At 35.8% G+C, this 27,322-nt stretch overlaps 1 protein-coding gene and 1 long non-coding RNA gene across 8 annotated transcripts in view; one reads left to right on the top strand and one right to left on the bottom strand.

Annotated features, from left to right (window-relative positions):
- The window catches only part of LOC111640026 (transcription cofactor vestigial-like protein 2), a 19,522-nt gene extending 970 nt beyond the window's left edge, over positions 1-18,552 (top strand). Inside the window, exons 2-6 of one of the 5 annotated variants that reach the window (XM_023386032.1) lie at positions 44-99; positions 4,588-4,798; positions 13,796-14,224; positions 14,471-14,559; positions 15,779-18,551. In XM_023386032.1, coding sequence (XP_023241800.1) covers positions 44-99; positions 4,588-4,798; positions 13,796-14,224; positions 14,471-14,535 — 761 coding nt within the window. In that variant the 3' untranslated portion in view covers positions 14,536-14,559; positions 15,779-18,551. Of the gene's footprint in view, positions 1-43; positions 100-4,144; positions 4,307-4,587; positions 4,799-13,795; positions 14,225-14,470; positions 14,560-15,778 lie in introns of those variants that run through there. The other 4 variants (XM_023386034.1, XM_023386031.1, XM_023386035.1 and 1 more) reach the window with 4 other exon arrangements.
- LOC111640027 lies at positions 10,034-27,322 on the bottom strand. Of its 3 annotated transcripts, none has more exons than XR_002759202.1 (6): positions 27,197-27,322; positions 26,345-27,108; positions 26,175-26,236; positions 25,848-25,958; positions 24,693-24,737; positions 10,034-10,121 (listed from the first exon to the last, which is right to left on the bottom strand). It is a non-coding gene; the product is annotated as an uncharacterized LOC111640027 (long non-coding RNA). The 3 variants fall into 3 exon arrangements; XR_002759201.1 differs by lacking the exon at positions 10,034-10,121 and adding an exon at positions 24,259-24,402 and having other exon boundaries at positions 26,341-27,108; XR_002759200.1 differs by lacking the exon at positions 10,034-10,121 and adding an exon at positions 24,259-24,402.

Below are 27,322 nucleotides of genomic sequence, written 5' to 3'. Positions count from 1 at the left end.
AGTATTAAGGGGAAATACATATATATATATATTTTTTTTTCAGCGGGTGTAACTTTATACCTGTGCAATGCTCGAAGCAATTCCTGGAGAAAAGTTGATGTAAGTGGAATCTGTGTTTAACTATGTTAAAAGGATAAGAACTAGGTTACTTGTTTTAGAGGGGGATCGACGTAAGGATGCTGTATGAATGAATGAATGAATTATGAGGCCCCCCGACGTGGTTAAAATTATTGCTGAGCATCGCATCGATGTTGCAATAAGTTTAATTAATGACGGGTATGCACGGAATTAGAATTTTAAATTGGGTTTTTAAGCTTGGTTCCTCTTTATTGGACTAACCTGTGTTAAATTTGCGTGTTAATTGCTACTGTTATAACGTTAATTGTCTTTTAAATTATGCATAAATATGTTAATTTCGAGGAGCCCAGTAAGAGTTATTTAATTGCAATTAATTTAGAGCATTTTTAAATCGATTAGTCAGTAAATCTCGAGGTAATATTGATGAAATTTAGCACGTTAACGTCCCTGCTTACGTGAAAATTAATAAATTATAATAACACAAAACATTTCGCGCTATAAAACCGGATTTATAACCCCCCCAAAAAAACACGAGGTTTCGAGTCGAGTTCGGTTGAGTTAGAGAGCGTGGCAGCGATAAATTTGGAAGAAGAACAGTTTAGATTTGAGATAGAGCCGAACCGGATTTAAAATCATGCAGGAAAAATTATTTAAACAGAAGAGGGAAGTCGAAAAGAAGGAAGAAGGAAAGGAAAGGAAAAAAAACGGCGCGCACATCCACCTGCTCCTGGCGATGCCAGACACTTTGGCATTAAATAAATTCCATCAATCATCCTCTGCATATTGAACCTATCCCTCATCCAACAAACCGAATGCACATCTCCCTCTTGGCCCTCTTCAACACAACGCTTCTTGTGCTCTTGTTAGATGGCGCGTAGCTAATGCGGACGGTAGCGCAAGCAGGCAGAAAAGTTGTTGCAGGTGCCTCTGCAATAAAGCATCCCTATGTTCTACCTCAAATTTTGTAAATTTTGTTCGGTCTTCTTTCCCCCCGTTCCTAGTCTTCCTCCTCCTCTCCCGACTCGCCGGATAGCAGCCACGCATCTGTTCTCGATTGATATAGGGGGTGATCTCGATGCGGTTGACACCCCGTAGAGTAACAATAGTACAGTACATCAAGGCTTATCAGTTGCAGTCTTACCTGCTTATGGGCTCTACGGGGAAGCCATCTTTGGCCTCCCACGTCGTACAATACAGACGTCTTAGCTATCTAGCCCCATGTAAATATTTTCTGCCAGTATGACGTATGGATTCGTAACACACAAGGGAAACATTGTGCATCCTGACCCCACCGCACATCGCGTGTATATTTAGGTAACAATAACCGAAAACTCCCGTACGAATTATAGGTACCAGGTGGTCCGACACACGTCATACCAAATCGCCCAATGGGGGACGTCCGATACGAGAGGATAAATCATATTTAAGCAACTCTTAAAGGGTGATTAACATATTACCAGTCGGTGGAGGCGGCCACACCCTCCGACGCCACGTGACCGGCTCGGGCGTGGCTCTCTTTACGGATAACCAATCAATAGGCTCCGAACGGGGTGGGGAATGATGACGCGTTCGCACCGATTATAAGAATGAAAAATGCTCTCCGTGGCCATTTTTTAATATATTGCCCGTTTTTGTATAGGATATTAATTATTTTTAAGCGAATTTTTTTACGTTTATACGGCCGATTTACTTACGAATCGAAAGCCGAAAGCGGGCTAACAACTCCAGAATCTTGTATAATATTTTACACCGCCATATTTCAGGATAATTTTAAGAAAAGCACACACATATACACACACACAGACACATACGTGAACTACCACACCGGCGTAGAAGTTAATAATTTTTAATATTTATATCCAAAATACTTTAACTTTCGCATCTATCGAGAGAGACGAACCTCGTTAATTTATAGAGAGAGCCTGGGATATTTTTATTTAAAAAGAAAAGGGGGGAAGGAAGCCGAGAGAGAGCAAATTAGTGGTGGCAATTTTAAGAGAATTCGAGCCTAGGAATGGGAAGGCAAAGCTGATTAAAATCGTAATGAGGTTATTACGATTTCTGAGGATATTTAGATGAAAACAAAAATGAGAAATGCATTCGAGACGACTTAATTAAGTTGTATTAATCACGAACAAAGAATTTGTTTATCAAAAGTAGCGAAAAATGGCGACACTTACATCTGACCTTCCGACTGCATATTTCCGGCCTTCTTTTCTTTAAAACGAGCCGCTCAACAGGCTAGGAATGAACCTCACATCATGCCGGAAATACCAAAAGTGCAATTTCTCCTTAACTGCTGCAGCAGCCGCCTTCAGAATCCCAATTATCACAAAGAGGGTACCTTCTCTCTCTCTCTCTCTCCCTTTAATGAATTGCCTTCCACTATGTAATAAGGGTTATACTTCGAAGGCAAGCTAAAGCCTGTTTCGGTCTCGATAAGTACTACTAAGACGCTTTATCTAATTAGAAATAATGCATTTTTCTAACCTCGTATCTAAATCATAAGCAGACTGTTTGAATGTTATTCCGATTCGTTCTTAGTTTTGCCTTAAGGAAGCGGCTTTAAGCCTACCAAATCGGGCCTTTTATATAAATTACACCTTTGTAAATACACGCTAGGCCTAGTTTTAAAGTTATCCTAAACATCCTACAGGTAAAGGCTTTGATTTTACAATCATTTACTCATTCTTAAAGCCTTGGAACATGTACAAGAGCTTATAAAATTAATTTCTAATAGTAATTACGCAGGCCTAATCTATCTTAGCCTTAATATCCCGTGTTAAAACTCCTGTTTGTGTCCTTAAAGTATTGTCTGCTTATGTTTATGTATGCAATGCTTTACGCATTCAAATTAGAGGCTTTGAAAGTTATTAATTTATAACCAAAACTCTATAAATATATAATTAAAGTCCTATTTAAGTGGAAATTATGATGTATTTATACCGTATATTTACATGTGTAGACAAGGAGTTTCTACCCTAAGCATATGTCTTACAGACAACATAAGTAAATCAAACACTGTATGTTATATAGGTTATACTTACTATACATAAATGCATACCTTTATACATACAATTAGATTCTATATTAGGATCTACGGGTGTGGAATGTAAAGTATAAGTCTGTAGCTTGTACAGACTTGTGTTTTAGAACCTGCACACGCTCATAAATGTATAAGGGGATAAATGTAATTAATTTTCAGGGTTTAATTTGTAAAAAAAGAGTGCAGAAGAGGCACAGTTTACAGCAGGCCTATACGAAATATGCGTTTAAGATCTATTTTAAAACTGATATCGCTACCTCCTGGGCTACAAATAGGCCTACTATAGTACAGCTAGCGCCTAGACTATTTATTCGCTCGTGCACAATACTCGAGACGGAATTAATTTAAAAAGAACAGCGATAAATTGGAAATTAAGACGAAAGAATGGTGTTGCGCATCATAAAATGCAAAGAATTTCTTTAATATTTATAGAAGGCCCGAATCGGATTAATGTGGCCTCAGTTAAATAGACATAGGGCCCACAATAGGCTTGTTTGGTAACCGCAAGGAGTCGCCACTAAAAATAGAGGCCGTAGTTTAATTTAAAGGAGCTTTTTTCGAAGGTGTTAAGTAGAAATTAGATGTTTGAAATCGGGTGAAGCCTGCTACCTCCCCACGTCTTTATTATGGATTTAGAAGGTATAAGGTTACCGAGAAGCGCACGTGAAAAAGCAAAGCTGTAGCACGTTCCATTAACTTTAAGACAAGTCTGGCGAATCCTATCCATCAGCACAGTAAGCCTAATCTTGCCAACTCAGCCAAGTGTAGCGTAAAAGGTTATAAATCACCGTCGTTTATACAGAGATTCGCTATAGAAACCAAGATGCCGACTGTACTCACCGTAGCAATCATGTCCACCAAAACCCGGCATGAGATGGGCAATGACGCTTCACCACCATCATTCAGGCAGCACCTCTTCTCTATTCCCCTATTGGTCGACTGTCACGGGTGGGCGGATCCCCCGACGGGCGGAGAACGAAGCGGCCCCCAAGAGGCGAGGGGGGCATCGATCAAGTCTGTCGGAGGGGTGGGGAGACCCTTGGAGGGAAGGTAGAGGACCAGGGTCTGCAGTGTAGTTGACATCACTGCAGGATGACCTGCATCGACATTATGTATCAGCCGTACGCGCAGTACTTCCCTTACCAGAGGCCGACTATCCAGCCGTCGCTAGCGGATACCAAGGTAGGTGGCAAAGGAAGCAACCATTCTAACAACGCTCTGCTGACAGTGCCTTAGATACAGGCACTTCATTCAAAAATTTCATTACTTGCCGGCTTCACATCTCTGGCCACATTCTGGACGCTGAATTGCTCGCATAGTTGACGTGCCTGGCATTACATTCTCGACTATACGACGTGGATTTCCAACCACGCCGAAAAACAATTGACTCCCCTTTGCATGTACATAGTTTTTCGTCCCTCCCCGGACATTGTTTTCATACTCTCCTCCCTCGATTATTTCAGAAATACGGAGACCCAATGACAACGGATTATTCCGAGTCCAACCAAAGTAAGGACAGAAAGTATTGCGGCGATACCCATTTTCTTTCTGCCAATTGCATGGTCGTCACTTACTACAAGGGCGACATATCTTCCGTCGTGGACGAACACTTTACACGGGCATTGAGTCAGACTGGCAGCTACGCACCCGATCCGGGCAAAGGATACTGCAAAGGTAAGCCCTTCTTTACTTTCTCCCACTTACACTAACACGTCGGCATCCTCTGTAACGGTAGTTACCGACCCACCACACGTATCGGTAATTGTAAACCTGTCTCGATATTCGATACCCGCACAGGTTGTACTCGTCGACATAGATAAATGCCCCCTCTTTCCACGCAAACTACACTCTACAAACATTAACAGACTGCTAAGAAAACAATCCTTGTACTTTGTATCGTGCCACAACTTTTACCTAAATTATTAACGTTAAACACTTCTCGGTAACCTTTCTACGTAAATTAACCTGTAAAATTCGCCTACGGATCTCCAATCACACTAAATTAAGTGTTAGAAAATTCAATTCTTTTCGCCATAAACACGTGAAAATGAAATACATTGTTAAAATTACGTAACAAACATTACAATGAATCGGTTCCCGTGTTTACTGTTAAATTACGTATTAAAATTTCAATCAGCTGGTTGAAATAGAACATTGAAATGAAATGTACAGCTGATACAGATGAAATTTTGCATCCGAAATACAAGTCGACCCCCCTATAACACTGTAGATAATTCCGTGTTATATGAATTCCATGCTGTACGAATCACTTAGATTTTACAAATACGTGTGCCGGGCTGTGAACGGCTCGCGTATTTGTAAAATCTAAGTGATTCGTACAGCATGGAATTCATATAACACGGAATTATCTACAGTGTTATAGGGGGGTCTACTGGATAGGTTTAAAAGGTAACTGAAAAAGTACATTTAAAGATTTTAATTTCCTTACGTAAATTACAACAGCTGATTAAAAAATCGAGTATTTTCCTCCCGAAATTTAAATGAAATATGAATATTTTAAAGGAATTAACAATAGGTTTTATCACAGCCGATTTAAACGTAATTAAAATAGAATTTCGTCTCTCCGAAATGGAACACGTAGGCCGTTTAAATCCTCAAAAAATGGGAGGATTTTTGAGGATTTAAACGACCAAATTTTAAAACAAAACACTGTACGAATTAAACGAGCCTACAAGATACACATTGTCAATTTATTAGAGGTTTAATAACCGACTTTATCGTAATGTTTTTTTGGGGGGTGGTGGAGGGAAGAAGGGTATTTACGGAAAGGACCTTATTTAATTCTCGAATTGGCCAACATAGCGTTGCTATTTCTTTAATCGTAAGTGTGAAAATTGCCGTCTAACACTTCATTATTATTCTTGTCTCGCTCAAAAATCGCATATTTCACAAGAAGTGACAAAGTGATGAAAAAAAGAGGTTTCTTTGTTGTCCTGTCTCACTTTAAATTCACTCAATTCTCATAAATCACTCAGTATAATTACTTCTGTTGTTTTACAAGTATATCCATTTTTAGACGTTAACCGATAGATTAACCTTTCGGCCTCTCGCTTGTCTATAAATTATGGATGATTAGTTGGGCTTTTTTTTTTATTTCTTTCTTTTTTTTTACCGACTCGTTCTTTTTAACATTCCTTAGGCGTGTTTTTTAACGGGTTACTTGTCATAACAAATTGATTGTTTAATAAAGTTAGCACACACACACACACACTCCTGACGGAAGTGTTTCGGTATAAGGGCGGTCGAGAGAGAGAGATAGAGAGACACACTCCATTTAGCGACCTTTCTTTTGCTCTAGGCTATTTGTAACCGTTGAAAGTTATAACAGGTTAAATAAGTTTAAAGAATTCTATCGGCCTGTAGGCCACCACCACCCCTATAATGACTCTTTTCGGGACATCTCCTGCCAACTCCACCATCTTCGTTTTATTCGCTCCAATGCTAAAATTAGGACAGGGTCTACGTTTTCTATCGAATCTTTTCATAAAGTTGGGTCTTTCCCCCGTATTTTTTTTCACCCGAATCAGTTTTTAAAACCGTTAAACGTCAAAGTTCGTTGGCCTAAGCCACAGAGGAGGAGAAGGAGGGAGATTCGCCTTCTTACGAGACGTTTCTCGATTTAAATTTCGGAGGATTTCACCGGGGGAAAAATTCGGAGGATTTCAACGGTCATTTCGGAGGATTTCGACGTTGAATTTCGGAGGATTTTATGGAGTAAATAGGAGTTTTTTTTAAAGGTGCTGGCCTATTAATATACGAGAATGGTGATAATTTGTTAAGATGAGGCGAGGAACAATAGTTTTTTTGTTATCACTTATCTCTGATGCTGTCACGAAACTAGAAGGTCTACCGCACACTGTTGACTCAATGATATAACGACTGTTAAAAAGAGTAGGGGTTTTTCTCTCTTTGTTTACCTTTTCTCTTAACTGAAATAGAAGCTGGTCCACAAAAGCAGTACGAAAGAAGATTGGGTTTCGGGCCAAAGTGAAGAACGTCAATCAAAGGGCAAAAGATAAGCATATCTCTTTACTAGGTTCGGTTTTCATTGCTTGTCATAAAACACAGTTTAAAGTACTAAAGTGGAGTTGACATTTTCTCTCTCTCTCTCTCTCTTCCTTAATTGTTTATTTCGGTGTTTATTTCTGTCGCCCCTTCCTTCTCCTACTGCTAGAATTATGGGATTAAAGATTACATCTGTAACGGATTACGTATAGGGTAAACAAGCGATTAGTAATGGAGGATTTAGATTTATTTTATGAGCTAAAGTATAATGAGGCTATAAAACAACAAAGGTGAGTTATAGGCTAGTATAATTTATGTTACGGCAGATCATTTTTTTAAGTTAGGCGGTAGGTGAATTATCGAATATAGAATTTAGAGCAAGTTAAATGATTAATTATCCTACGTTAATTAGTGAGCATTAATTCTAAATAATGAAATTTAAAAAAAAGAAAAAGACTGTAGAGTTATAAAAGAAGTTTTCTCTTGTACAGTACAAAGGGTGTATTTTAAGTATAGAATAAAAGAAACTAAAAAGGTATGCGAGAGTTTTATCTCTAGTTAATTTTTCATTAAACGTTAATCAGAAAAGAAATGGCGTTTTTCTCCCCCCCCCTTCGTCTGCGTCATTAGAAAGGTATTTTGTCGCAGAGGTTCCAACAGATTTACATCTCTTACCGACGAGAAACGAGCAGATCAAGCGAGACTTATGCCAAAAACTTTCTAATCTGTAACAATGCCAACAAAAAAACGAAAAGGGCATTTAATGGCATTTTCTTTTGTTGATTCTACCACTCGATATCGGTTTATCGATAAATGTAGCAATGCGACTCTACTGCACTTTTGTACTTTGATACAGAGAAAATGGCAGAAAGGATGTCGAATTATGGACGATTTCCTATTGTAAACGACTTTCGAAAAGTGTAAAGTTCTAATCGAAACCGTAAAACGAGTCTATCGATTAAAGTTTAAATCGTAAAACTTGGTATATAAATTAACCCCCCCTAGCTAATGTAAATAGGGGGGTGGAAAAAGTCGGTGTAATTAGCATAAGCGTAGTGTTAAAACACGTAGCAAATGTATCGTGTACTAAACTCTTCTAAATTAACCACACTCGTAACCAACTTTAGTAACAATCAGCTCTAAAAATGAAGATGCCAAGACGTTTGAAAATTTCAACAATTGTCAAGCAGACAACTTTCTGTTCTGCTTGATTAAAAACATCATACTGAAAATACCATTGACAAGAAGCCAATGATACGGGCGAAGAAAGAAACGATACATAAGTAAAAAAGAAAAAATACAAAATAAATAAAAGAAAAACCACTTGCTATAAACGGAACGGAGGGATTAAAAATAAATAAAAATGAAAAAGTAGAAAAGAAGAAGAAGAAGAAGAAGGAGGAGGAGGAGGAGGAGGAGGAGGAGAAAGTCAGATCATAGCTGTACCTTAAGGCCTGTCACCTGGGCTAATCCTCCGCTTATTTTAGTTTGCTTTAACAAACAATGCAGACAGCAAAAGTCAGTCTTCTATTAATAGACATACTCCCAGACTCTGTTTTGGTCTATTAGAAATTGCATATTGCAAGAGAGATGCTTCCAAATATGGGAGGATGGCTGGTTATATTATGGTACCAGTCGACCCCCCCTATAATACTGCTAATTATTCCGTTCTATATGAATTTCGTGTTGTACGAGTCACTTAGATTTTACAAATACACGAGCCGTTCACAGCCCGGCACACATATTTGTAAAATCTAAGCGACTCGTACAACATGAAATTCATATAAAACGGAATAATCAACAGTGTTATAGAGGGGTCGACTTGTATTTTTTTTTTTAAATCGATTCCGTTAGTTTAGCGGGTTAAGAATTTAACCTTTTGTGTTAAATTTCCGTTAAGGTGTTTTGGTACCGCGGCAAAAATGATAAATTCCAAAAGGTATTTATTGGCTTAACGGGCCTAAAACTTTGGGAGATTTATAACGGATTCTATCGGTACAAAAATTGTTTTAAGTGGGGGAAATATGCTATTTTACGTGATTAGAGAGATGCTAATGTGCTTCTAATTAGCATTCTGTAGTAAATTCCGACATCCGGTGGAATCTTCGACCGCATTTACGCTTCATTGGTTTGCAAATGATTGGATTCTCTACCAGTCGCTTCACTGCTAAACACGAATAGAACAGGAGAAGTTCACCTTTGTTTATCGCCATCTTAGAAAAATTTCCACCCTTTTTAAATCATTAATTTTAGATAAATTTCGCATTTCTCCACCCGAAAACTGTAAGAAATGTCCACAAAGTAAGAGTTAAAAGGATTGTTTTTTCGAATGGAACCTCTAAAAATAAGATTTTAATTCATAAAAAATCCATTTGTATCTATTCGAAAAAGCCTTCTACTACTTACCGAAAAAACTCCATCCCTCTTCTAGTTATATTCGTTAGATTTATGAGAAACAATTAGACTTGGTTTTCTCTAATCCAGATGTCGGCTTTCATAAAGATATACTGACTTATAAATACATCCTCAAAAAACATTTAGCTTGACCTAATTGAGGGAAATTTACTCGAAATAGCATTAGGGGTGTCGGTTTTAAACATCCTAAACACAACAAATATACTGTTTTTAACCCGTGGAATCTCTTTATGATGGGAACCATATGGTAAACTCTAATGAGTAGACACACTTCGAAAATTAGTGGCTCTTAAAGACGTTTCGAGGTGGTGTCAAACGGGCTATTATTATTGTCTAATTTGGTAGGTATTTTTTTTATACATTTAGTCTATAAATGTGTGGTGTATCTTAATACAGCTTACGCTTTAATATATTTTATAGAGAAAGGTGTGTTATAAACTAATTTATCTAAGAGTAATTCATACTTACATTTCAAGTGTTCTCTCTGTGTAACCGATAACTAAGAACAATTCTTAATGGTTTTTCCTATAGAATTCTTGAATTAATGGCTTGGATTCTGTAATATATTTTACATAATAGTTATAAGAAAATGCTTTATAGTAAACACTAGATTTTCAGTTAAGGTATAGAGCGTATTGATAGGCCTAAGTTACGGCTAAAAACATATGAAATTTTTAACTAGAATTCACAGAATAATTGAATAAGATACTCATTAAGTATATTAAAAACCCTTAAAAGACAATAAGTTTTATGTATACAAGCTAATCTTACGTAGAAGGCCCGCGCCGTGTGGTGGAAAAACGGTTATTTATTCGATTTTAAAATAGACTATAACCTACACTACCCGTTTACAAATTGAAAAAAATAAAAATAAAATAAATAAATAAATAAATATATATATGTGTGTGTCCAACAACACATCCCACGTTAAAGTAGAAGCGAAGAAAGGGCGAACTATTTGTCAGGCGGTGAGTGTAATTTGTGTATGAAAACCTCAACATCTTAGGAAGCATCTTCACATCATTTTATTCAAATATACAAGAATGGAATTGGATATCTGACAAAATTCCAGTCACGAACTGTAAAGTCCAGCTGCAAAAAAACATTCGTAAAACGGTTTTTTTTTATTTTATTTTTTATTTTTTGTATAGAATTGCTCGGGCCTTTTCAGAAAACTTGTACAGTACGTCCCTCTTTGTTGATAAAATTCGTGCCTTTTTTGCTTCTTCTCCTCTACCAAAACGCCAGCTTTTTCTATTACTAGAAAAGACAGGATAGAAGTACTATTGTCTTGTAGTTTTGCAGCCGTGAAAGTGATAAAGATGCTTCTATAAGGATGAAGATGCCGCCTACTGAACAATCCTTGTCTATGCGGCAAGTCTAGGGCCACTAATTATACAACTTGGGCATTCCTTTCCTCGTAAACATCTATCGTTTGTGTGCGCTCCACCATTTATTATACTCTCTCTCGCTTATTCTTTATGCAATCTTTTCTTCTTCCTAAAGCCTTTTAAAGCAGTCAGACGTTGTATACACCTCGGTATAACGCTAATTTTATTAACTTAGCTCATAAAATAGTAAAAGGACTTATAAAATATTCCAAATTTATTAATTTTTTAGCCCTTATAAATGCCTAATTGCCGTAGACCTCATTAGGCTTTCCACACACAATCTCATACCTTCAATAGAACGTCTTTAAGTCCTTTATCTTCTTCTTCTTCTTCTTCCCTCCGAATATATTAATTTATGGCTCCTATTTTTGTAAATGGCCTTCTATTAATTATGTAAGCCGTCATATATCAGGTTAGAGTTATGGATTTAATAAAACCGAGACTTAAATTCTTCCCGAAATAACCCGCGTAGGTTGGGGTATGGTTTTATTCGCTAAGAGAGATAAAACTGTAGAAATATTCCGTGTATAAATCGAATATAAATACATAAAATCATGCAATTATACCATAGTACAGGGCCTGATGTACCAGTAGATCCCTCTATAACACTGTTGATAATTCCGTTTTATATGAATTCCGTGTTGTACGAGTCACTTAGATTTTACAAATACGTGTGCAGGGCTGTGAACGGCTCACGTATTTGTAAAAACTAAGTGACTCGTACAACATGGAATTCATATAATACAGAATTATCAACAGTGTTATAGGGGGAGGTCTACTTTGTATTTAGGCTTTTCTAGATAGAAATCTAACCATAGGCCTTGTATAATTTAGGATTTTTTTACAGTTATTACTAGCAATTTCACCCGAATTTCGGGCTAGACGTGGGTTCGGATCCCGGGTGTGGATGTTTTCCCGTGTTATTTCTTGATGAATTTTCGTTTGGTAGGCATAAGCGCGAGTTGATAATAGAGGTATATCTTAAAAGGATAAATGAAGGGTGGCACGAGACCTACGCCTGTCCTATCCTGTTCCGTAACTCCTTAAGAACTATAATCCTGGGTGACAGCTAGGGTAACATCTATCTCCGAGATGATTTAACGCATCGTATCTGGTTGGTAGCTTGATGAAGGAGGCAGAGAAAGCAACCCAGGCTGAACACATTCCAGGTCGCTACACGCATGCAAAAGCAAATAATAAGATGATTGCAGCAGTTGCGTCATGCTTGGTGATTTCACCTTTTTTTTTATATTTTTTTTAATACCTCTTTCTTGTACATATGGGTGTTTTATTTTACTAACCTCTATGTGTGAGGTCCTCGGATGCAGACGGATGCTGTTTTAAATCTGACCCTCGGGCCGTCTGCGTTATGTCGACATATTTTTCTACGTTTATGCATTTCTTCTTCTTGCGTAACGCGCCTTTTTTTCGACTGGCGGATACCAGAAACGTTTCGCGAAGAATTTGAAGGAGCGCGCCTTAAAAAAAAAAAAAGAAGTAAAATAATAATCAAGTAATCGATCTAACAAGGCCTTTTAAAACCACGCTCCCACACCGTTAAAGGTTTTTAAAAATTAGGCCCTAAATTAAATAGGAACCGTAAAGATAAAGGCATTTAGAACGATGATAGGCCTACTAAATGCTCCTTTTATATCAACGGTCACGAAGCTATTAAAGTATTCTCATTATTCAATAATAAAAAAAAAGACACCCTTCTAGATGACTTTCTACCGGGACTTGTTCAGGTTTTATGATAAAAATTAATTATTCTCTAATTTCGGTCCTTAATTGCAAAACTTCTTTAGATCGAGTAAAGCTTAATGAGTATAATTAAATAGATTAAATTAATTATAATAGCCTCTTAGCTCATAACTTAAAACCTTCTTTTATGTATATATATGTATGTGTGTGTGTGTCTCCAGGCTAAAATTTTCCGGATAAACAGCTTATTATGCCGTCTTTTTTCGGCTTTTATAGGGTCGTGGGGATATTTTTACACGTTAAGATTATAAACTTTAAAAAAATTAAATTTTTTAGGGGGGAAAAAAGCCTCCAAATTAAACACCGAATGATTCATGGCTTCGGTAGCTTATGTTTATTTTACTTAAGCGTAAATTTGTTTCCCTTTCCATCAAATTTGTTTACAGTTAAACTCAATCTGTTTCTTACTTTACGTGACCCAAAGAGGCCTCCCTCTGGGCGTTTAATAGCACGTAATAAAGGCCTAGGAGACAAATATTATGATGGATGATATTATTATTACAGGTTTGCGGTTTAAGACACACAAACAGGCACGCAACCGTTTAATTATACAGGCTATCCGTCTACTTTATTTGCATTTCGGGGATCGGTACTACTGTAATTGAGTTAAGAGAGGTTCCTAATGAGTCAACCCCCCCTCCTTCATTAATAAACCGTTAAAAAGTATATAATAGTTCGGGCTTTAAATTCTACTCTGGGATAAATTTAAAGTGTAGCTGCTTAAATGGGATTTGTTGTAAGGATTCCAGGATGCATTTCTAGGCCGTGACGTTTAGTTTATCGGGATGAAAACAGTTTAGAAACTCAGTGTAGGTATACTAGATGTATTCTTATCTCGTCGAGTAATTGGAGAAGTGTTTCGTCTTCAGTAGAACAAACGATAAAACTCCCGAAGAGAGATAACCTAAACACTCTTAACAGATCATTCTTGCTTGCTTACACATGTAATTACTGCAGAAAACGGGGAGATAGGAAGTAGAGGGAGGGTGGAAGGAAGAAAAAAAAAAGTTATATTTAGTCCGGACTAATGTGGACATAGATAGATTAACGGGAACAAAGAACTTTTGTCTATCCACAGATGGGCCGCCAATGTCACAGAGGAACTTCCCACCGTCTTTCTGGAATCAACCAGCCACCCAGGCTCTGGGAAGTGCTGGTCATCCCCCGGACCTTTCCTACACCGACCCTTATCACGCGGGGACCCTACACACGTCGCTTCACCAAGGAGATCCCTGGCACTACACCCTATCGGCACCACCGACTTCTGCCTACCGTCCCGAGTTGACCTATCCTTCTGCAAACAGATTCAGCCCGCAGTATGGATCGTTCCTCCTTCAACCTTCGGTCAGGACCACTAGATTGAATCCCGTAGCCGGAAGTTGCACCGCACTCGATAAATCTACCGACACCTGGGGTGCAGCCAGGTATACGGACACCTTGACACACAACCTGGGACACATGGAGACAAATTACGGTGCTGCTTACAGCCCTATGGGAACCATGTCAGGCAAGTGTTCTTCTATCTTCGCTCTTTAAAACAATAAAAATAAAATAAATATATGTTTCAATCTTAAAGTATCTTGCAGGGGCGAAATGGTAGCTCGTCTAGTCTTCCGTAATGACCTTTAACCTTTTTTTTATTGTTATTCGATACGTGTCCCTCCTGTTTTTTTTTAATTCTCTGGCTCGACCAGCTGCTATTTTGACCCGTTTTCAATGTTTTAAGTTTTGTAATAATGAAACTCCTCTGTAGATGCAACTAGTGGCAACTACATGTTTGAACTGTACAAGATGCACGCGCCACGTTCGTGTCGATGAATTCGAACCCATCGGGGCAAATCAGTACGTCATTTCATCTTTTATCTAGTCGCGTGGTGGTGGTGGCACTAACTAACATGCATGACTAGTTTAGGGGTTCCGTTGTTAGGATTTTAACATTGCTTGCCTGTTTTTTACTCTTTTTAAGCCACTCGGAGGGTGACTTTTACCCATTTATGAGGTCTAAATAATTATTATAAACCTTATATACGCCTATTTTACGTTACAAGTGCTTCTTCGAATACCATTTTACAGGATCGGTTTAAGCGTATTTGCTCTCTCTGATCGTTTCGCATGCACTTTTTAAACCTAATTCGAGCCTCCAGGCTTAATTTTATATTAAAAAAAAAGAAAAAAAACCTCCGATTTTGTAGGAATAAATTCGTTGAAAATCATCAGATTTTGTTCTGCTGTAATCCTTACGTTCGCCCCCGTAACTTATTGCTAACGCATTTTACACACAAAAGAGCCTGCGCCTTAAGCTTATATAGATTAAATAAAAGTTCCAACTACAAATTTAACCCAAGCAGAAGGCTTTCAATCAAGATTCGCTACAATCAGAGCAGTTAAAGTGCGATTCCTTTCATCCGTTTTTATTGAGAGCCTCCAAAGCAATAGAGGTCCTCCTATCGATCCGAACATGTCTGACAGTAGGGGGTCTTGTAATTAATTATCATCCCTCCCGCCAGAGAAGGAGAGAGAGAGAGAAAGAGAGAACGAGAGAGAGAGAGAGAACGAGAGAGAGTTTGGAGGGTTGTTTTTAATTACGACACATTCCTGCCTTCATATACTATAGAGTGTTTCCATGGGTAGTACTCGGATACTACCACATTATTAATGCAGCTGTAATGATTGGAGTCGGCTCGACTGCACTTTTACTCACACATAATCCTACCACTTATCTTAAAATCCGCAAAAAAAAAAGATAGCCTTTCGGGGTTAAAATTGCGAACAAGTAGGCTTAAAATGAATATTCTAAAGGCCTCATAAATGCTTCTAACCTAATTTATTTGCCTTAATATAAATACACCCCCCAGAAAAATGAGGCCTACAGAGAAATTTAGTAACTAATCTTTCTCCTTTTAGATGATTTACACACGCTTTAAGCAAAATGCCACAACTATAAGCTATAAAAGCTCGCTAAATTTTAATTTTTTGATTAAAATTTTAACTTTTAGATCAAACTAACTATTAAAACTAACAATACTCGACTCAGTTTAAACTGAACGGAAATCCTTTTCAGGTCTAGAAAGTCAAGTAGCGGATGCCAGTAAGGACTTATATTGGTTCTAGTGAAAACACCAAAGACTTAAAACAGGGATTTAAATGGTAAGATTAAAAGAAAAAACAAGCTTTGGATGGAAAATTCTATATTTCTACAGCCGTCAGTTGTATATAGTTGCTACTATTATGTGTTTTACTTATATACATTAAGTGCAATGCCACCGTTTGGCATCACACTAGTGATATTTCTACAGGGATCCGAACCCAGTGTTGTGAATAGTGTAGTCTTTTAGTGTCGTAGACTTTAGTGAGTTACGTGTTAATTCTTTCAGTTTTTGTACAGTTCTACCTCAATCTTTGTAAATACGTGTCTCTTCGTGTGTGTGTATGTATGCGAATAATACTATATAAAAAAAAAATCAATAAAAGTGCAGTTAGTATAGCAAATAGTGGTGTTGCTCTCCACTTTCTATACTTTTATTGAATTATTAGAAGTCTGACACTAGATCTTAAATAATAAAACACGGTTTATAGACAATTGTTTCCAATGTTATAAGATGGATAGCGTGTTATGTGGGTTGTAAACCCCTTATATATTTGCAGAGCGACAAGATTTTTTGGGGGCATTATGCACTATATTTATGTCATCCACATAAAAAAAAAATAATCTCCCACTAAGCTGGTCTCAGCTGTCTTTTAGACCTTATAAAAACTTGACGTACTTCGCTTGGTCACACGATAAATATTAAACAGAGTCGACTTTATAACACGAAAATTGTCCACGAATTAAATTTTACAGTAGGAATTACGCTTTACAACGTCGTCCCCTCCTGTTTAATGAAATTCGCACCGAAGATAAATTCGTATTTAGAAAGAAATTATGAGATAAAATAACTGAAAAACTGTCTTCGAAAGCAGGACTTATAATAACCCAAACACAAGGTTTAATTGTTTAACTCGACATACTTCTATACCCTCTTCTGGGAAGTTGCAGACCCCTCCGCAACGTCTCCCGCATCGTTCGTTCGACTTATCCAGCAAAACACAACTTTTCCGCACTACTGTTATAGTAATAAAGCTGAAAAATGTTTCGGTAACGGATCCTTCGTGGAAAAGAGTAATAAATCACGCGATTAGAACTTCAACTAAACTCAGATCTTAACAGATAGCAAAGTTTTTGACGTAATACCAGCGGCTGGTGTATATATGATCCTTCTTATCTCCCACTGGTGGAGGAGGGGGGAAGGAATTAATTACCGCAGAACCATCGTACCTGGCTACCACATGACTATGGCCCGTCCTGCAACGAAACGAAAAAGTTTTATAAGTATAAAAATGGTAGAAGACGAGACCTATATATAGGAGTGTAAGTATGTGCCGAGTGCGACTTCTGCTCTCCCCCCCTTGACAGATGAAGCAAGCTCTTGGTGACAAATGAGCCATGCTATTGCTCTGGACAGCCAACATGGGTACACCCTCCGCATTACGGTTATTCTGAGTAGTGTATACTCGCCAAGACTCGTTTGGATACGAGAAACACAGAAAGATAGAGGAAAAAAAAAGAGGAAGAAAGGAGGAAGGGGGAGAAGAATCGATAGCGCTAACTCCACTTTAACTTAAGCTATAGGTGTCATCGAATTCTTAAAATTCTTTAAACTTTTAAACCCCCTCTTTCATTTCCTCCGATTCCACCTTTTAAAATGCATTGATGGAGCTTGAATAGAAAGGGGTCCTTTTCCAAAAGTAGATTGCAAGTGAAGACAGTGAGACACGACAGTATGATTGATATAGGAAGAAAGTACAAGGATAACATCATCCTGGTGTTATTCGTCAGGAGGACAAACGGATTTTTGTTTTACTTGTTTTGTTGTCGAGTCTCGGGTTTTACGAAAATGGTGTGCCCTTTATATATAATGTCTCTTGTCTGTTTCGTTCGCGGTGGATGTTTCCAGACAGGTTCCAAGATAAATTTATACTTGAGCTGATAAATGAAAGCCTTCCTGATAAAGATAGCATGCGATATCGTTCCTTTTAAATAGTAGAATATGGCGACAAGAAAATGCTAAATTTCGATTTAAACATATTTTAAATGTAATCGGTAATAAATCAAATTAATTTAGTTTCGTTATAACTCGGAAATTTAACGGCGAAATTCATCAAAATTCCAATTATTTGGCCGCTTATTAACCGGATTGCCCCTCGAATTGAAATAGACATGCACGTATATTTACTGTATTTGCATGTAATGTTTTGTTTTCTTAATAATGTAGAACATAAACTAGATTTCTTTATTGTTTTATTTGTATTTAATTATGTACAGTACACTCGTACATAACATGGTGTTGAATAGGGTAAAATTGGAATATTTTAAGCAAAAAATCCGATTATCCGGACGGCCCGAGGTTCCCGATTAATTCGGATAATTGCAGTTTTATTGTGTACACGTTTCTTTTGCTGTGAGTTTATTATATTTCAGTATAAAAGAAAAACCGGAAATAATGTTTAAAATGAAATAAATCTATGAAAAATACAAGAAATTTTATTTATTGTAATTGAAAATAATCGATTACCGAATCCGCTAATAAAAAATAATCGATTACTTTTCTGTTAAGATAATCGATTATTGTAACTGAATCTTTTATTAACGTAATCGATTATTTCGATTATTTATCGAAATTTCTTCAATAAATAATCGATTATTTTATTTAATCGAGTATTGTAATCGATTTATCTATTGAACTCGATTATTAAAGCTAGGTTTTTTTAAAGCAAATCGTTAAAGCTTAATGGAAATAAAAATAAATCGCTCGAATGTAATCGATTCTCTTCGAAAAAAATATATATTTTTAATCGATTTTTTTTTTATTAATTAATGCATATTTAACAACATTCTAACGTTTCTACCCTCCCGAATAATCGCCTAGTCGGTCGGCATGGTCGATTTTTGAGTTAAAACATTAATCGCCAGACCGACAGATCCACTTTCATTTTTACGAGGAGGAAGAAGTTGAAAAAAAGGACAAATCAATCCAAATATTCACCAACAGTCCACGCCGTCTAACGGGTAATCAACGAACTACTATTGTCTGAAAGGGATGGAACAATAAACGCAGGAATGTATAGCATGTTCCTTCTGCTACGATTTATGACATTGCCGACCTAATATTATCTGTGCTTTGTTTGATGTGTCTGTTCCTATTGGTCAGATAACAATGACATTATCCATCCCATTTGTTAAGGGGAAATGAACACCTGCTTGGAGAGAGTGAAAGCCACTTTCTCGCATATCAGATCAGGTGAATTATTAAAGGAAATATTTAATTAAACATACGGTGTCAGATAAACGATGAGACGATAACAGACGAGCTTGGATGACCTGATTAACTTCTATAATTAGTGAATGACTAGTCCCGATTAAGTAAAGTAAATTAAAATTATATAAAAATATTCGTCCCCGTGATTAAGTAAAATATGAGTAAGAAATTATTATTTTTGCTAGATTAAAACACTAGTTCTGTAGACAGAACGATGGGGTGTATGGAGTGGGAAACACGTGCAGTCGTAGCGTGAAATGAAACGCCTGAAAAGGACAGTCTCGTACGTGAAACGAAGCTTTAAAAGTAGAGGGGGGAAAAAGTGAATTGAAACAGATAAGCGTGAAATAATGGGCATAAAATGGGTTAAATTAATTTCTAGAGCACGGAAAGATTACGAGAGATTGTTTTAGTGCATTGTTTCAATTGTCCACAGTATTCACTCCTCGAAAACAGGAATGAACAAGAACAGAACCGAAATAACCCCCCTCTACCATGTTCTATAGAGAAAAATGTGCAATAACGGCAGATTTGTACGGTGTTTCTAGGAATTAATCGTTCAGAAAAATTACGAACAAGAGAAAGGAGACGTGCCGAAGAACGTATCGAACATGAATACATAAATCACACGAAACGAAGCGACTAAAACATGATTTAAACACGCGAAAATAGATAGAGGTACGGGTGAAATGAAGCATTGAAAAAAGGAAAAAAAAAAAAAAGAAGCAAGAGGGGAGGGGAAAAAGTCACGAAAAATATAATTTGCAAGGATATTTTTCCGACAGACATTTAACGTATTCTAACAGAGTTACAGGTATTTGAATCGGTTAACAATATATAAAACGAGACCACCGCCACGACAGTCATTAAAGTGATACTACTTTCTTGATCTTTTAGGACCACCAACGAAGCATCGAGTGTCGGAATTGTTAGCAGCAACTAGTTCGACATAATGAAAGTAAAAAGAGAAGCTTTTCCCGATACAGGATGGCCTCCTCTTTAATGGAGGAGGAGACCTTTGAGACAATCGTGATTGGAATAGATGCGAGGGACGAGATAAGATCTCGGTAAAAACCAGTTAAGTCGCGCGAGCTTTTTCGGGATTACGTCCGGGTAAACGGGGGGGGGGAGCGGAATGGAAGCGTTTTTAGGAATTTTTTAAAAGTTCCGGATGATAGATCAGAGAGTAATTTCGTAATTCTCCATCAATTTTTTCTTGTTCTATGCCGGCTATTTCAATGAACCATAATCAAACGCATCGCTGCTCCTTCTACCACGTGGTAATAAATGGTCCAATCGTGTGACTTCATGAATACATATTGGATTTGATGACACGTGACACGTACTTGTGACCAACACGTGCAACCGCCACTATTGTTGTCTTCATAGCAATTATGACGACATAGTTGTCCGATTAGCGCACGTGCTTGGTGAAACTAATCGGATTAGTAACGCTGCTGACGTCATCGATCAGTAACGTTTCGTCCATTTTACTGAAGGTGAACAAACAAGAAGCGAAAATATTAAAAAGTTAAATGTGCATTTTAAGCGGTGTTTTTGATTTATCGTCCGTCTTAACGAGGTTTGATTGATTCTTAGTAACGTTTATTAACGCTAGATGGCGGTAGACCTCCGGTTGAGGCTGTTATTAATTTTTATATTGTACCACGTGTACTTTATTTCTGTCAGATTTTACTAAGAATTTGAATTATTCTTATCATTTGTAAAATAAAACGTTGTTGTTCGTGATAAAAAAAATTATATTAATTAATTTATTATTACTCAGTTTTATCAACAAAACTGTTATATAATTGTCACATGTACAGTACAGGCCCGTATATTGTCTGTCACATGTAATTCTCTATAGAGATGTAGGCTATATATAATTATCACATGTATGGGCCTAGATATGGCCTGTAACATATAGTCTCGTATTGACATGTACAGGCCTTTATATGGTAGTTACAGTCGACCCCCCATAACACTGTTGATTATTCCGTTTTATATGAATTCCACGTTGTACGAGTCACTTAGATTTTACAAATACGTGAGCCGTTCACAGCCCGGCACACGTATTTGTAAAATCTAAGTGACTCGTACAACATGGAATTCATATAAAACGGAAAAACCAACAATGTTATAGGGGGGTCGACTTGTATGTATAGAAACACAGAAATATAGGCCTATGTATATATACATACATAATCGTCATATGTATGACCTGCCATATATAATCCCGTATAGACATATACAATATAGTCTTATTTATGATATGGCCTGTCATATGTAGACCTGTATAGACATGTATAACTTATATAATTGTCACATTTATATAGGCCTATATAAACGTTTCGCTTATTTAATTAATTACTAATAGAGATGTATAATTGATAATAAATTAATTAATTAACTTGCGAAATTTACTTTTAAATTGGAGACCTATAAATTCCCACTGTCGTCCGTCCGTCCGTCCTTCTTTAATCTCGAGAACTGAGTTAGATAGACGCAAATCGCGAGCAGATACGGAAAGGTTAGAGGTCAAAGAACCCGATTAATTATATAAGAACTTCCGGCAGAGATCGGAAGTCACGTGATTCTTTTAAAATTAAAAGTACGATTGAAATTTTCAGCCCGGTATTACGACCGTGTCACAGTAATTAATTGCTCGTTAAAGTTTAAAAGAAATAAAGGTAAAAGGTAAAACCAAGTTTAAAGTGTTAAAATAGTAGCGACGTTTGTAGATTCAAATTTCAATTTCTCTATTGTTTTTTTCTTCCACGAGAAGAATGTCATCAAGATGTCTGTCTTCACGCATAATTTCACTAGATCTGTATCTACGTGCAGGCATAATTTTTGTAGAAAAAAAGAAACTAAAAAAAGGTGTGCATGTATGTCTATGTCTGCGTGTGTGTGTGTAAAAGAGAGAGAAAGAGAGAAGGTTAATTGTATTTAACAGACGAAAACGGAGGAGGTAAAAAGAAAAAAACGTGTTAAGTAAAAATTAACAGATCAGTTTTAGGATGTTAATTAGTTAGTTTCGGCGATGTAATCTCTTAATATTGGAGACAAACCAAATGTTGTAGATCCATCAAACTATTTTCATTGCATAGTCTGACATTTAACTGTCTTATGACTTCATCTGTTTGCTTGGCATATATATTTTAACTAAGGTGTGCTTGGAATGTGTATTTAATCGGCGGTATTTGTCGGCTAACTACAAAGAGCAAATTCTTGAAATTTTAAGACTAATTACTATATTTTAAGGTCCTGAAGGATCGTTCAAATCTGTCTTTTCTTCTCTAACTCTCCGAGATACTTCAGTAATAACTCTTTCTAGATGATAATTTCGATAACAGGACTATAACGGATAGCGGGTGTTAACGTCCTAAACGATAATTACATAAAACACAATTAAAAAAACATGCTAAAAAGTAAAAAATAATTTTAAAAAAAAGAAAAGGAAACTCCTTAGCAATTTTAAGAATGCTTAATGGGAATTTTATTCTTTGTACGTATTCATTGTTCCTTACTTAACAAAACAATTGTTAACTTTCACAGCCAACTCCTTCTTAGTCTATAATTTATTGATATTTGTATTTTTTACAGCATCGTTATAAAATAAAATGTATTAAAATTAGTTTTAACCTCATTAAAATTTTTTAAATAAATTTTTTTCAAACGATAAATTTCGTTTCTAACGTTAAGAATGGCTTGGATCTTCTAAGTTTAGGACAACGTCACCTCTTTTAAAAACCCGAATTGTCTTCTCTGCTTTCGCTAAATACAAACTACCGGATACAAAGGAACTTGCGAAGACAGAAAAACCAAAACAAAAGGGTCTAACTACACAAGGATTTTACAGTAAAACAAGGAGACAAACACTTAAACAAGAGAAAGGAAATTCAAGTGGATAACGCAAACACTGCCAACAATTGTTATCTAACAACGCACCCTTTCATTGGTCGAATTGATCTGAATAAGGTAACCAATTGTCACACTTCCTTAACTGACGTAAAAACAGATAATAATAATAAAGACTCACAGAGAAAATAGAAAATTGTCTACCGGGAATCTCTCTCTTAAACGTCACAAAGCTAATTGAATTTCGAATATTAGACGTGGGCTATTTTTATTTTCGATTAGTTTTTAAGTTGAAATTCCACTTCCAATTTAACCTACAGACTTAATTCAATATTACACTTGTATTTTAAGAAGAATTGACAATAAATTAGATTCATTTTTTTCTTGTGGAATTGTTTAAAATGTTATATACGAAAATTGTTGAAGTTATAAATTATACGCGTGAATATTTGTTTACTCATTCCTCCAAGACAGAACTCGGTGTCAAGTTTTGACCTATGACAGTATTAAGTTGGTGTTAATTCCCTCGAATGGTCTCTTTGAGTGTAGTAAACTAAAATATAACCGAATTATTAACGAATGCGAATATATTAAAGGGGTTAGAAGCGAGTTAAATCCATCTCTTTATAGTTTAACATTAAGTAACCCATTAATATCATAAGTCCAAGCTAAAATTGGAATAGTTTAAATAACTTTATCGCTGAATTAGATGCCGAATTTCGTTGGGGAAAAAAACGTTTTCGACTGTTAATTATTTGTAGTATTTTCAGTAAAAATACTTCTCGTCGTCCAATGACTATTTTCGAAACAATAGATTGTAAAGAAAGGTAAAGGGGGAGTAAAAAAGCCAGACAGGAGAATGATAAATTGCTACAAGAAAATGACGAAAGGGACATCAACAAAAATAGTTTTATCCTCACTCGACTCGTTGTTTACGTAACTTTTTGGTGATTGGTGCCTGTGACTAATGTTGAAACGGTGTGTCGACAGCAACAGGATACTCTGCATTTCCTTCGAATGCTTTTTATTTGTAAACTTAACACCAAACAAAAAGATATCGTTTACAAAACTGTACTGTTTAATTAATTATCTAGACATGTCTTAAAGCTGTACTTTCACTGTAGTATTTATGTCTAAATATTAATTCTCAACACCTTTAAAAAAAATCCGGCGACGAGTTGCGTAACTTTCCCGGAAAAAAGTTTAAAATTGTGCGTGGCGCCATCTGTTACGATATTTTGTATATATATATATATTTAAGTTTTTATATTATTAATTATTATAAAATGGCAAAAAGCTTAATTTTGAGGGTAGAGACGGGTTTTTCTTAAATTGTACATGATAATAAGCGAGTGAAATCTTCGTTAACCGCTCGAGATACGATATGTGACCTCCTCTATCTCCCCACCGACTGGACCTTCAACCACCGAAATTTAATAGCATCGATGTCCCTAATATGCGAACCTCCCTGCAAAATTTCAGAAATTTTCGACTAAAGGTACAGGAGTTATTAAGCTTCAAAGCGGGTGAACAATATCGTGCCCCTCATACACATTATCATCCGTACATGAAGGAAGAAACCCCAATTTTTTTTAAATTTCTCGATATTTCAAGCTCCGCTGAATCCAAAAATGCAAAAATCTTGGGGGAGAAAAAGCACCCCCTTCAAAAAAAGCCAAAATACACCAAGCACAATTTACTGTGTCCTCTAGTTAATAAATATGCCAAAAATATATAAATAAAAATTTAATTTTTTACCTATGTTGTAGCATTTACATCCAAGAATTCACCCATTACATGCACCTACAAAAATCAAAAAAAAATTTTTATTAATGTAATTATCTAGAAGCCCAATAAAGAATTATAGCATTGTCGATTAGTGTTTACATTTAAATTTTAATACTAAATTTAAAAAATAAAAAATAAATAAATAATAATAATTAAGTTTCAAATTTCGTTAAAAAAATTATTTTAAAATTTACAAATTCTTGAAAAAAGTTTCTCAAGAATTCGTTCATCGTGATCTATTAATTTCATATTGGTAGTATGTGGCGCCATCTAGGTGTGGTTAATTAAATTATTATATTAATTACAATTGAATTCATATTATGATTTAAAAAATAACTAAAAAATAAAATAATAAAGAATTTTCTTTAATATAATTAATATTAAATTAAGTAAAATAGTTTAGGAAATAACATTTAATATATAAATGACATATTTTTGTGATATTAATGAAATTATTTACACCAGTTGCGTTATTTAATTATAATTTTAATTAACTTCGAATATTAAAGCAATATTGTAGAAAATAAATAAATATATATATATAAATTATATAAATCGAACCTACAAAATGGCCGTCTTTCGAGGTTATTTTGTATGTATTTTTGCTTAAAAAAACAATTTCCGAAAAAGTTGCCGATGTTTAAGGTGGCCGTTGTTCGGAGGTGGCCGTTATTAGAGGTTCCATTGTACATTTATATATACAATATGTAGCTAGAAATTTCTGAATACGGCATGGCTGGTGGCTTGTGTAGACTTAATATAGGTACGTAGGCTACAGTAAAAAGGCAATAGCTTACAGACACCAGCAACATATTGTGCAAGAGGCTGCCATATAAATATAGATGCTCATGTCACACGCAAATCTTTGATACACATGACAACGCTCAACAAAAGAAACAGGATGAACACGAACAAGTAGTATGCCTATATTCGTTTATTTTGATTTACCGCGTGATTGTTCATGCAGCCTAGAATTTGAGTATAATACGCATGTTTTTTCTGTTTCATGCGAGTGGAGCAGCAGCAATGGGGCTGGAAAAGAGGTGTAGTGTGGGAGACGTCGCTCCTTATAGCGTGTGGTTAATATTTTTAACCTATAATAACGATAATCTTAATTCTACTTACAGAAACTCAATGTTTATATATTCCTTAAACTTCATAACGTTAGTTGATGACATTTTCCTTATTTTGATGCATCTCTTCCGTAACAAAATGGCAACTGTTTTTATAAAAATACTAAAATACATTGATTTAAAATACAGTAGTTATATTTCATCAATTGTAAATTAAAGAATTATTGTATAAAATCTTGAAAATAATCACTCAGGTGTAAGGTATTAAGTTCGAATATAATTCAAAAACATTTTAAAGAATTAGGAAATGGCTTTTGTAATAATATAATCCACATGATCGACATATTTTAAATTATAAATTATTAAATTATACACTTACTTTTCAGTTAGATGCAACATACGATTCACTTCTTAACATGAACTTTATTCTTGGACTCTGTTCTGTTCATAAATATTTTTAAAAATTAAACAATTTGATGTATACTTAATTTTAAAAGTCTTTTTAATATTAAAGTTTACTTTAAAATGTTATAAGATTAACTTACTTACTATGTGATTCGCTAATGATAAAATTGTGAAAATATGTTTAAAAAATAAATAGAGCGGCCATAAAGATCATACGTAGGAGAATGTATCCTGGTTAATTGATTATTTTTTTATAGAACTTCAGCGTGTTAATATACAATAGAGAGGATGGGTGCTTCTATTTTAAATGCAAGACTGAATAACATGACTTTGAGGCATTGTGGAATGTTCTGAACTCCATCTTGCAATCATTATGGTAAATGAAGACCCATTCTAACTTTTTAGAATGGATCTCTAATTACTGGGCTTGTAAAAAAACCCATAATGGGGCAGCCGGGTGGTGAGGGATGGGTCCGACAGTAGAACACGAAGAAAAACATTTTTGCAAAGAATAGAGAACATCATACAGATAACTTCTAAATCCCATGTTAGGGAGGACTGTGGCCATTTTATATATTTAAATAAACAGCTTTTCGGGGCATAACTTCTCGATGGCTCCGAAGAGCTGTTTATTTAACTCTATTCGAGATGAAGATTTTTCTCGGCCCGAAGGAAACTTACAGGTCCTACGTATTTCATTTATTAAAATAAATGGCAAAATGGACTGGGTTAGAGTAAGCCTCTTTTCCTCGACTCGAGCTCCTGTAGCTCTTCTAAAAGGACTTCAATGAGTAGTATTCTTGCAAAGAACAGCGTGTTTACCCGGAAAACTTCTTTTTTTCCTCCACACCCCAATCTATTTTTCTTTTTCTAACATTTAAATCGGGTAAGGATGAAGTGCTTAGATCCTATAAAAAACATTATTTTAATTAATTTGAGATAATATATTATCATTATTAGCTAATTTAAATCACTTATAACTCCTAATCACATTACTTTTTTAAATCACAAAAAGTCCTTTGATAAAATTTAACTATTGCATCATAAATACAGTTTAATTCACCAAAATGGCGGAAGATTTAAAGCAGACGATGAATTTCTACAGCGCGCGCTGTATAGTAT

The sequence above is a fragment of the Centruroides sculpturatus genome, unplaced genomic scaffold, assembly GCF_000671375.1.
Source record: "Centruroides sculpturatus isolate CEXI.00-Female unplaced genomic scaffold, Cexi_2.0 scaffold1413, whole genome shotgun sequence".
Taxonomy (NCBI): domain Eukaryota; kingdom Metazoa; phylum Arthropoda; class Arachnida; order Scorpiones; family Buthidae; genus Centruroides; species Centruroides sculpturatus.
This window is presented reverse-complemented; position numbering and strand designations above follow the sequence as displayed.